Below are 12,049 nucleotides of genomic sequence, written 5' to 3' on the forward strand. Positions count from 1 at the left end.
GAGAGTTTTTTCTTTTCACGCACAATAGTACTGGACTCAAAATTTGTTCTTGCGTCTAGCACGGATTTTTTTAACTAGACATTACACTCGTACCGCTTCAGTGTGCACTTCCTTCGGGACTGCCTGCACGATCCTTTTTCCAGACCGCCCTCCAAAACACGTTTGTACCCTGACGCACTATTATGTTAAGGGTGTATGCGATATGTTCAAGGCAGTCGAAAAAAATATGAGTTAGTTCCACCACGCGGCACGCCATAATGTAAAATATAAGCAGTACTCATTTCCAGTAAACTTACATTTCCATTTCTTCCCGGGTATCTGTCCATTCAATTTTAGTGACCTCTTTGGTTAAATTATCAACTTAATACAGAAGTTTCCGCGATATGCTGAGAACGAACTGATTGACCACCATTCCGATTTTATTTAGTCGACTTGATGGATACTGGATGAAAAAAGTGGATCGAATTAAATTATTTTTAATTTACGCTTTCCATAATGCTATTTACTGCAAGTACATAGATGACGGTAACAAATAAAGCAAGCCAGGATTATACAAAATTTGTTGCTATGCTACCTATCTACCATTACACAATTAAGGGCCCACTATCCGGGACACTAATTACCAACTATTGAATAAAGTGATATTGTTAAATGCATCCGAATATCTACATGTATGCAAGTAAATTAAGCCGGAATTTGCAGAAAACGTGCATGTAATAGAAATACGAAAAATAAATATAAAATAAACTCAATTAACCAATAAGTAATTTCATTTAATTTAAGTGGTTGCGCATTGCACCGGTTGCCGTGATCCACCACCATGCATTTCATCATCCTCGTCGTAAGCGTTTTTATGTTGCCTGCGACGGTAAGCTTCTTGTTCAGCATCAAATTCCTCCAAAACGCATTCTTCTGCTGAATCTGGAATCATTACTTCTTTACGGGGCGGAAGACAATTTTCCAATGTCGGGACGACCGCGGGGTCAATAGTCTTTGGAAATTGAACCAAAAATTGAACAATAAGACGTCCCTTTTCGAAAGGATTTTTATATATTGGCATTCCTGGGGAAAGAAATTAAAATTATAATATTTGCACAATGGGATATCCAAGTCAGCCTACCTTCATTCTGAATACACTTTACATCCCCGTGCTTAATAACCTCACCAGGAAGTTGTGTAATAACCAAATCTCTGTTATCTAAGGTTTGAAGAACTTTCTGGAAACCACATAAGGCTTCAGACAACTGAATTTCCAATCTCAATATCAAATCGCTGCCAGATCTCTTATACACTGTGTGCTCCTTTTCGTCCAACACAATAATAATATCGCCCGGTTCTAGATCTGGTTCTTGATCACCTGGAATAAATTACATAGTATTTCGAATCACATAATTTACAAATACCTGGAAATACATCTTGACCATGTATTTATTAGTTAAGCTATAAAATGTAACTATCTTTCAAAAAGTACGTCGATTCCGCCACTATACAGGGTGATTCACGGTCAATGGCGTATTAGACGTTTAAGGAGACCCCGACGCACGATCTATGTGCAAATATGTCATCGGATATGCTCTATCGGCCTAAAATATTTTCAGCAATGCAAGGTTGCCGCTTATATGCGATATAGGCTTTAAATGAGATTCCCTTTATATTATTGATCAGACCTGATTATTTTTGCATCGCGATTCCCATATCTATCTAGAGCGGTTTTCGAAATATTAAATAAAATTTATTATTTTTAATTAATACATACCCCAAAGGAATCTTGTATTACAACGCGATTACCCGGAAATTTAAAATTTTGGCATTGGGTTAGGAAAAGCCCATGCTTGAGCCTCGCGTACAACAATTTGTTCCAAATTATACAAGATATCTTGAAAATACTGACTTTAGACTTAGAGCATCTGTAAAGCCAATCCAAGCATTCAATAAGCATGGTAGAAAATATTTTAGACCGATAGAGCATGCAAATTTCCAGATAGATTGTGCATCGCGTTCTCGTTAAACGTCTAATACGCTATCGACCGTGTATTACCCTATATTGAAATGGAATTAAATATTAACTCAGATTCGATATTATATAGATACGTATATGTATAATATTCAGTTTGGCATCGATTATTATTATTACTTTAGTAAAACTATGATGTAAATGTTGATAAAAACATACCTTCACCATTAAACACGATTTTTTGGCCATCAACCATGCCTTTATCCACGTGCACTTCTAGAATTTTCCTATCTCGAATTACTTTCTTGCCCTGGCAATGTTTGCAACGATCCTTAGGGTTAATAATTTCCCCTTGTCCACGGCATTCAGGACATACGGTTTGAATCTGATGCAGCATGCCAGGTCCTAGTTGTTGAACCTGCACCTGCATTCCCGATCCTCTACATGTTGAACATTGTTCAACTGCACCCTTCTTTCCACCACGTCCCTCACATTTTTCACAAATGACATTCTTTTGCAGAGCCAGCTTTCTAACAGTTCCTTTGTACAACTCCTCCAAAGTGACCGAAAGCTGATGAACAACGTCTTTGCCTAACAAAAAATGAAACTGACTATAGTACGAAAAAAATGTTTTGCGTTAAGGTAGTCTAATTTATGTTACTTGCAACAGATAAGATCATATTATTATAAATTTCATTCTTCAGCATTCAGCAACGCAAAAAAAATATATATATAAACGGTGATTCAAAATTGGCGTCATTCCTTTTAAGAAGTAATAGAGGCTCCCTTGGGGAGTACGAGAAAAATATTGAACTTTTTTTTTCGAAAATTTCTAGAAGATATTAACAGTTGAAGATCAAATTTCAACTTTGTTATTAATCATTATTTTGAAATGGTTCCATGATTAATTGGTAGCATATTGGAATACTTAAGCTTTCAAAACGAAAAATTACGAACATTTTTTGATAAAAAGGCACAGCGGCAATGACGTTTTTTGTCATTAACAGATAGTTACAGGTGGATAGCCTTTATCAATAATAACAATAATTTGTCAAACTGTGACTTACTTTGAATTTCCGTTCTCGAATTTGCGGATTTGCGATTAGTTCAGGGGAAATGCTAAAGTAACATGGCAGAAGCTGAAAGAACTCACGCCAACAAAGGCCGAGGAGAGTGGTTCCAGGAAAATAGTGAACGAGAGATGTTCGGGTTCCAGGCACAGAGGAACGCGTATTGGACATAACCGAATCAGGGCTTTCCAGGGGCACTCAGAGCACAATAATTGACACTTTCCCAAGCACCAAATAAACACCGAGGAAGGGCTACATTCCTACCACGTTTGTACGATACACACAGCACAAGGAGATACAAATGGAGCAGGAGTTAATTAACTGAATACGAGAAGCTGCTTGATAAGAGTGGATAATAAGGAGATTACACAGGCACTAGTTTGTTTGGAGTTAACCATTCAAATGTTTGGTGTTGTATGGCTTATTTTTAAACACCAATATTCCAGGTTATGAGAACAGGTTGACATTTTGTCAACAAATCTTGTTGAATTTACCGTTTATCCTTGTCTATATTATTGTCAGTCTGTATGATTCCATGGTTACCGGAGTTTTAAATAATTACGAAGCCAGAGGTATTTGCGCAATGTTAATTAGGCAGATTACCTTGGAAAACATTGCTGCCGTATTTCTGATATAGTTTTTTGCAAGTTTCTCAGTTTTTAATAACAATTAATTTATTTTACTATTTTTTTTTGTACTCCTATAACAGCGCCAGACAACACTTCCAGAGGAATGACGCCAATTTCGAATCACCCTGTATATATTTGAAAGAGGTTGTGATACAGGGTGTGTTTTTGAAAGTAGAAATGCCAATATGTCGAAAAGTATGTCGGCAACAAAAAAGAAGAATAGTTTGTGTACGGTATAATGATACAATTATTTATATTAATAGAATGCAAATATTATCATCGGTCAGCTTTGACATAATAGTAAATTGTTGCTGACCAGTTCACAACGCTACATAACCGCATATGACTGGATTTCTTCAAACATAAAATAATGTAAATTATTTGCATACTTTCATAGCTGAAATAGAACGACTTACCCTTTCTTTCTCTTCGCCTGCCACCCCCTCTTTGAAATCCACCACCGAAGAACATATCGAACAAGTCCATTGGACTCGAAAAGCCGCCACTGACTCCACCTTCTTTTAAAGCCTGTTCTCCCCCCTGGTCATAAATTGCCTTTTTATCGGGATCTGACAGCACTTCATATGCTTGGGAAATTTGCTTGAACTTTTCTCCTTCATTGGGATTTTTGTCTGGGTGGTATTTCAGCGCTAGTTTACGATATGCCTTCTTCAAATCATCTGGGGAACAGCCAGGTTTCACACCCAAAAGTTCGTAAAACTTAGTTTCCTTCACCATCTTGGCAAATTCTGAAATGGATGATACAGCAAATGGATAAAATTGCACAACAAAATTTGCTAGGTATGTATAAAAAAAAACTAGTATCAGCAAGACACTAAATGGGCTTTCTATGATTATTTCATTTTTAACGGTGGTAGAATTTCTGTTTTTTTTGTTCAAATCAATCTCAGAAGTATTATTGTTTATTGAGTGATTATAAAACTTGCATTTTAAAGAAACACAACTTAGAGAGTGCTTATACTAAAACGTTCCCGGTGTAACAAATATTTAATCAAATTTCGAGTTATTATTTTTTAGTAAAATTGCGCAATTTAGCATAGCAACCTCTGCAAATCACATTGTTATTATCCGTAATATACTATACATATTTTACGAAAGTGTTTCTCAATATTTCGCAAGTATACGTTGAGATATTTGAGCTACTTAACTTAAAAATATTTTCAAGATTCCTACTAGCAGCTTAATATTCCAGTCCATAAACAGTTTAAATATCCAAAAGCATCATAATACTAACTACATTATCGCAGCCACATACAATAAATCAAGAATAAATTTATCTATGCATCGACTAATCTAAAACTAATGAGATCAATCGCCACTAGAGCGGCAAAACAAATTTAAAATTATACATTCATAGGTTTAGATCGGATTCACTCAAAAAGTACAAGTGTTTAAATTTATTAATTTCTTATTTTGTTAATTTGTATACGTAACTTATTCTCAATGCGTCAAATTTTTGCGTATAGTTTCAAGTTGAATATTAAAAAAAAAGGAAAAATTTAACACCAGATGCATTCACATGCATTACATACCACGGTTGATCTATTCGATTACTAGTCAGAAGTAGTGCTTCATATAATGAACATAAGAAGGAAAAATAAGACGTAATTCAAATAAAATAAAAGTAATATACAATTTGCTTGAAAAGGTCAGAAGTCAAACCCATCAAAACAATGGCCATTTTAAGCAAAATAAAATTACCTGGACACAATCGATATCTGTTACTAGCTTGAAGCTGTCTTGTTTAAATGAAGATTACTTAACTTTTATTATTATTATAGACTTTTTGTAAATGTATTTAGTGGACTTAGAGATCAACATATTAATGAATACAACAAATTCGATAAAATAGAAGCAGAACAATGGACATCTTACGTCAAAGAACTCTACAATGAAGGAGATGCGATAGACGGCGAAGGAGAGAAAGAAGAAGAAAGCGTCAACGAACAAATAATAGAAATTACCAGCGAAGAACTTAAGAATACCACAGGCAAATTAAGAAACAGAAAAGGCCCAGGACCCGATGACATACCCAATGAGCTCCTAAAATATGGAGAAGAAATAATAATTGAAAATATTGCTGTACATTTTCAGAAAATTCAAACGAGTACCAAATCAATGGAACACAAGCATTACAATACCAATATACAAAAGAGGAAATAAGAAGAATCCTATCAACGATCACCTTGCTTAAAACAATACTAAAATTGCTAACGAAGATACTCGCCAATAAAATCACTAAAGAATATGCAATAAGTGAAGAACAACAAGGCTTTCGGCAAAATAGGTCAACAATACTGAGAATTGCTGAGAAAGCAATTGAATATACAATCCTGCGTACATGACTTGGAAGAAAACAGATAAAAAATCTTTGTTATGACGACGCAATTCTGATCTCGGAGAATGATGATTAAAACAACGGCAGAAACCTACAATATGCAGATATCAACATCTAAGGCTAAATCGCTCGTGGGTACCAGGGAGAACGCAGACGATACAAAATCGTAATTAACGAAGAAATAATCGAACAAGTTCCTAAGTTTGAATGGGAACAAAAATATCCCGCTACGGAGATCTAAAAGAATGTGTACGAAAGCAGGCTAATAAAGCTGCTTATGTATCTGGATGTTTAAGGGATGTTATCTGGAGCAATAAAAATATGAGGTTGGACGAAAAAATACGCATATCAGACCAATATATGCGTATTCAATGGAAACAAGAGCTGAAATAGCAGAAAAAAGAATATTCAGAACAACAGAAATAAAAACATTAAGATCAATAAGGCGGAAAACATTAATATACAGAGTTCCGCACATTCAAATAAGAGAACTATGTGGGGCACCACAGGATATCATACCATGGGGAAGACAGAAAGGCGGGAGCGGAACTAGCATCTGAGCTTAAAACCATTGTGGGTGTTAATTTGTAAAAAAACACTTCTGTCAGATCATTTTGGAGTAGGAGCACATAATTTACAAATACTGCACTTTTTGCAAGTGAAATGAATCAAGATGGATAAATATAAGAACTTTTCCATTGTGCGATTCTCTTTGGCCGGTATGCATAGTCGATCTTCGAGACTTTTTTGGCGGATAGCCAAGCGTGCCGCGCCGACGCGAAAACAAGGAGTTTTTGATGCAAAGTTGTTCTTCGTTAGATGGAATCGCGGCCGATTCTCCCTTAGATTGAGCATGCGCAGTATTACTGTTCTGGTTGACTTTTGCACTGATGCTGATATTATTAATTTACCGTTAAAAGTTCGGCACTGTTTTTAGTTAGCTGGTGAGGTCGTTTTAATAGCAGTTTCACACGGGCCACTCTGCAGCGCTTCTCAGGGGCGCTGCTGATAAGCGCACGTTAACATTGTACCAGCCGCTCTGCAGCGCTTCTCGGTGCCACTGCCGAAAAGTGCACGTTAACCTTGAGCAGATTGAAGTGGCTCGTGTAAACGTGATGAACTCGTGATTTCAATCAATGTATCGCTATCAGTGGCGCTTCTCGGCGGTAGTCAACCACTGATCGCCACAGAAGCGCTGCTAAATCGGTGGTCGCGCCCATGTGAATAGCTCCATATAAATCAATGTACCTTCAAAACGCGCATCTCAGCAGCGCCACTGAGAAGCGCAACAGAGTGGCCCGTGTGAAACGGCTCTAAAAGTCGGCGCTGGAACGCCGTCAAAGGCAGAAAAGATAAGCGCTATCTATTACGGCTAGTTGCTTCGAAGGGTAAGAGTATAAATAAATCGCAAAATAACTATTTTTTGAAAGAAAATACATCTTAACGGTAAAAACCGTTAAGGTTAAGACTGATTCCGAAACATCTTTCTAAACATTAAAAAAATGCAATGCAATAATAACTGAGTTTATTAATATTATTTGAACAACACATCATGCATACAAGCTTGATTTTTTTCAAAAATAACTACCATCAAAAGAGCAGGAATGCCTCGATTTGTGATTTGTTCCTGCTGATTGATAAACGGCAACAAAACACTTTGCACAATTTCCTTTGAGAAACGAAAGCGTTTTCTAAAATCAGATTCAGTAAATTTCTCTAACGTATTTTCCATATCTCGAATATACTTGAAAATAATACAATTATTATTTGAATTGCATATCACGCTAGTTGATGCTTTCTTTACGTACCTTTGTAGTATGTTCAAATCTAATTCTAAGTCGATCTTTGCATTAAATTACGAAAAATTTGAATATTAAAGTTTTCTTCTACGGTTTTTTAATGAAAAGTCAAAGCGGCAATAATGTTTTTACAGGCAACTTTGTTAGTAAGCATTATTTTGAAATGGTTCCCTGTTTAATTGGTAGCATATTGGAATACTTAAGCATTCAAAAAGAAAAATTACCATCTTTGCTTCAAATTACGAAAACTTTTCATATCAATAAAGTTCTTTTCTACAATTCTTTAATGAAAAGGCACAGCGGCAATGATGTTTTTTGTCAGTAACAAATAGTTACAGGTAGATAGCCTTTTTCAATAATAATAATAATTTGTCGAACTGCAACTTACTTTAAAGCTCCTTTCACGAATTTGGGAATTTCTCATTTCACGGGAAATGCCACAGTAAGATAGCAGAGGCTGTAAGAACTCACGCCAACAAAGGACGAGAGACACTGGAGATTGTCTCCAGGAAGATAGTGGACGACAAAAGATGATCGGGTTCCAGACACACAGGAACAAGTTTTGGACATAAGCTAAGGCGACATGCAGCAGGACAGAGCCTTTCAGGGGCTGTGCAGGAGCACAATAACTGACATTTTCCCAAGCACTAAATAAATACGAGGAAGAGCTACATTCCTACCACGTATGTAAGATACACACAACACAAGGACACATTAAACCAATGGATTACTAAACACCAGTACAAAATATGCATGAGTTAATTAACCGAATACGAGAAGCCGCTCCATAAGAGTGGATAATAAGATTACACAGGCACTAATTTGTTTCGATGTATTCTAATGTATGCTTATTTGTAAACATACATTCGAGGTTATCTGACATTTCGAAAAAGTACGATCACCAGTCAACGAATCCTGAATTTACCATTTATCATTGTCTATTTTACTGTCAGTTTCTGCATAATTCCATGGTTACCAGAGTTTTAAATAATTACGAAGCAACAGGTATTTCCGTAATGTTAAATAAGCAGATTACCTTGAAAAACATTGTTGACGTCTTTTTGATATAGTTTTTTGCAAATTTCTCAGTTTTTAATAACAATTTATTCTGTACTCCTAAAACACCGCCAGAGGAATGACGGCAATTTTGAATCACCGTGTAGTTGAAGTTGAAAACTTTCGTTCACAAAATAGCTTTGGCGATCGTTCGGGCATGCGTGTAGACCCATCTCCGACAAATTCCCACCGCATCGCCCAACAACGTTAAAATGCGCGTGCGTCAGATGCTCAACCGATCGGCTGTGCAACCAAAATTGCCACTGGCGGCTAAACGTAGGAATACGATCCCATTAATGCGCATGCGTTAACTGTAGATTTTAGCTACTGATCAGCTGGGTGATTAACAGTGGAGTGGGCGCTATCTATCTCACTCTTACTATGTGCCGTTCATGTTCATGTTTCGTATTTAAAATTTTCGGTATTTGAAATCTATTATTATGTATAGATATTAGACCTATCGACCTTCCAAAATTGGTGCCTTTTTCTTCTGCAATTCGGCCTTTCCAGCATAAGGCGTGCAAAGGCAACATCAAATCCCAAAGTTCCTATTAAACATGCGAGTTCCTAGTACTTTCATATTATTGATAAATGTTATTATACTGATGGCTTGTGCCTGGATTTCGTCTGATCAAAAAGAGTAGATTTCATAGAATCTTTAGTACAACCATTGACTGTAGTACAAGTTTCTGTATTAAATGGTGTCTAAAATCTTAATTTTTTGAAGTGCATTTAAACAATCATAGGTATATCATATGCATATTCAATAACCACTTTATCCTCCAAGCTGTGCCTGACTTAATTGCGGCATAAACAACCCATATTCATTTTTCTGAAGTAACGTATAAAAGAATTTCGAACACCATGTAGCCTTTACACACGAATTAAGGAAAATGCTAACCTCTATCAACAATCAACAAAACAGCAAATCTAAAAATAAACAGCTGCTCGCTTAGAGTCCGCGCATGCGCATTAAAGGGATCGTATTCCTACGTTTAGCCGCCAGTAAATTGCCTCCGGCCATCGTCGGGAGGCCGATGCATCGTAAGAGATCGACTATGCATAACGGCCTTTGAATTTTCGTTCAACTTGATGCAAATGATTCATATTCCCAAAATCAGCTATGAGCATTGTTCAGCAATTAAGCTACATTGACGAATTTTACTCCGTACTTATATCCAATTGTAGCCATATTGGATTTACATGTTTTACATACATATAATGTATATCTGTATATAACATTTACAAATTTATGATCATTCAAATCAGATGCATATCCTGCAACTTCCTTATTTAACAAAGATTATATAAGTATTGAAAATTTGCACTATTAAACAAAAATAACCACGGTTTACATGGTAAATTATAGATCGATATTGGTTGCAGACGCTAATAAGTTATTCCATAAAAGCCAAGTTTTGAAAGTTTACACAAACATTTTGAAAACTACGCATTTCTTGACAAAAAATGCACTGGGCGTAAGTTCCTGATATACCAATTATGTCCTAACAGACTTAGGCTCAAAATAAAATAGGTTTTGACTCCCAATTTTTTAGAGCTACGTCAAGACATTCGTCGACGAAAGCAGCTCATTTTTAACCTATGCCATTAAAATGGTGCAGATAGATGCCAAGATGTATTTAAATGTGTAGCACTATTTCAAAAATATACGAATATAGTCTTTCTTGTGGTGATGTTTATCACAGGTTCGGGATAAAATCTCCACTAAATGAACTCAAATAGGTATCAGACCATTGGGTTTAAAAATATTTTAAGCATCTACAAGAAGATACTTTGTAAATTCGGATTTTTATTCTCAGTGTATGTATATACCCAATTAGAACTGCGAATTTAGCATTTCAAGATGAAAAAACAACTTAAAAGAAGACTTCTGCATTAAAAACGAACTTAAGTAGGTACCCAGCCGCTGAATGAATCAAACGCCCTTTCAATAGTTCTATGTATATACATATAGATATTTCTATATATATAGTTCTATATATTATGTATATTATATGATAGTACGTAAAGTAAAGGACGTTTCTATCAATATAAATGAAAATAAAACATAGAAATTAGAAACAACGATAAAACAGTCCTGCATTCTTGTAGCTGTGTATACTTAGTGCAAATCATGATAGGGTTTCGAATAGGTTTAGTTACTCAAACCTGTACTGCTATGATACTCATATTGATTACATTTCATTAAAGATAGAGTTTTAATTATTATTAATTGGAATTAAAATTAGTTCAAATAATTGCAAAGATATCGGTTGACAGAAACACATGAATTCAGTCCATTTCAAAGATAGTCTATCTACTGCTAGATGTTGCCGATAATTTTAAAAAGAAAAATTACGTACATTTTCTTGGTGTTACTTGCAAAACAGCGGTAGAAGCAGTAGGGTTTATATAAAATAGAGCTCATATAAAATGGCAATATTTGACCTTACCTTGAAGCAGACAGACAATGCGTAATTGCTGTTAGAATACCGCAAATATCAAGAAGAAAGTAACGATTCGAAATGTGCTATTAAACTGTGTCTAAACTAAAGCAATACCTGGTTTCGACTAGTGAAGCAAGAAGCAGTATTGGTGTAGAACTTTCCAGAACACCGTTCTTACGAGATTCTCGAATTCTCGACGACTGATTTCGCTATTTTAGACAGCAGCAATGACGTGAATAATCGATTCAAGGAGGGTCACCGATGTTGTCACGTTTGCCTCGGCTTGACGTTTCAACTCTGAGAACTATTTTAAAAATTAATTTTGTAAAATTCAAAAGAAAATAAAAACTTGCCACTGTTACTTTTCCTGCACAATCTTTCTTAGCTTTTAAATATTTAAAATCAATATCTATTACTGCTTATTATAGGACTTTTTATTTTCTGTAATAGCTTTCTTTTTCTTTGTATCTGATAATAATCTGTAATAAAATATACCATAAATATTTTTTATATGAGTGCCGTTGGGTTTTAAAGAACACCAACATTTTCATTGTTGATTGATATTAGAATAACTAACTGGCATTGTTTTTATAATTAAAATCGAGGAGAGTGGGGATTTCTGATCTCCAGGTACACATAATCCCTTTCAAATTTCCATATTTTTCACAGCTGGTACCACAGAACATCCCCCTTAGTATTATTACAATTGGCCATGTCGTTAATAAATAATTAATG

The 12,049-nt window shown here is 35.5% G+C and overlaps 1 protein-coding gene across 2 annotated transcripts; it reads right to left on the reverse strand.

Moving 5' to 3' along the window:
• Positions 1 to 460: 460 nt before the first annotated feature.
• Positions 461 to 11,600, reverse strand: LOC109533232 (dnaJ homolog subfamily A member 4). 2 transcript variants are annotated; one of them, XM_048662943.1, is made up of 5 exons: positions 11,429 to 11,600; positions 4,070 to 4,402; positions 2,174 to 2,545; positions 1,121 to 1,357; positions 461 to 1,062 (listed from the first exon to the last, which is right to left on the reverse strand). In XM_048662943.1, the coding sequence occupies exons 2-5, from the start codon at positions 4,389 to 4,391 to the stop codon at positions 779 to 781; spliced, it is 1,215 nt and encodes a 404-aa protein (XP_048518900.1). In that variant the 5' UTR covers positions 4,392 to 4,402; positions 11,429 to 11,600; the 3' UTR covers positions 461 to 778. The 2 variants fall into 2 exon arrangements, with proteins under 2 accessions (XP_048518900.1, XP_048518904.1); XM_048662947.1 differs by having other exon boundaries at positions 11,321 to 11,548.
• Between the last annotated feature and the right edge of the window lie 449 nt (positions 11,601 to 12,049).

Source organism: Dendroctonus ponderosae, unplaced genomic scaffold (genome assembly GCF_020466585.1).
Source record: "Dendroctonus ponderosae isolate FM_Combo_2020 unplaced genomic scaffold, Dpon_F_20191213v2 Dpon_F_20191213_1, whole genome shotgun sequence".
NCBI classification, from domain to species: domain Eukaryota; kingdom Metazoa; phylum Arthropoda; class Insecta; order Coleoptera; family Curculionidae; genus Dendroctonus; species Dendroctonus ponderosae.

What these genes read in the sequence shown, in the direction of transcription:
- LOC109533232 (XM_048662943.1), bottom strand. Translation starts at nt 4,391, where the DNA reads ATGGTGAAGGAAACTAAGTTTTACGAACTTTTGGGTGTGAAACCTGGC. An exon ending in AATCGTGTTTAATGGTGAAG is followed by an intron (nt 1,358 to 2,173) that starts GTATGTTTTTAT and finishes AATTTATTCCAG; the next exon opens with GTGATCAAGAACCAGATCTA. An exon ending in AAAGTGTATTCAGAATGAAG is followed by an intron (nt 1,063 to 1,120) that starts GTAGGCTGACTT and finishes TTCTTTCCCCAG; the next exon opens with GAATGCCAATATATAAAAAT.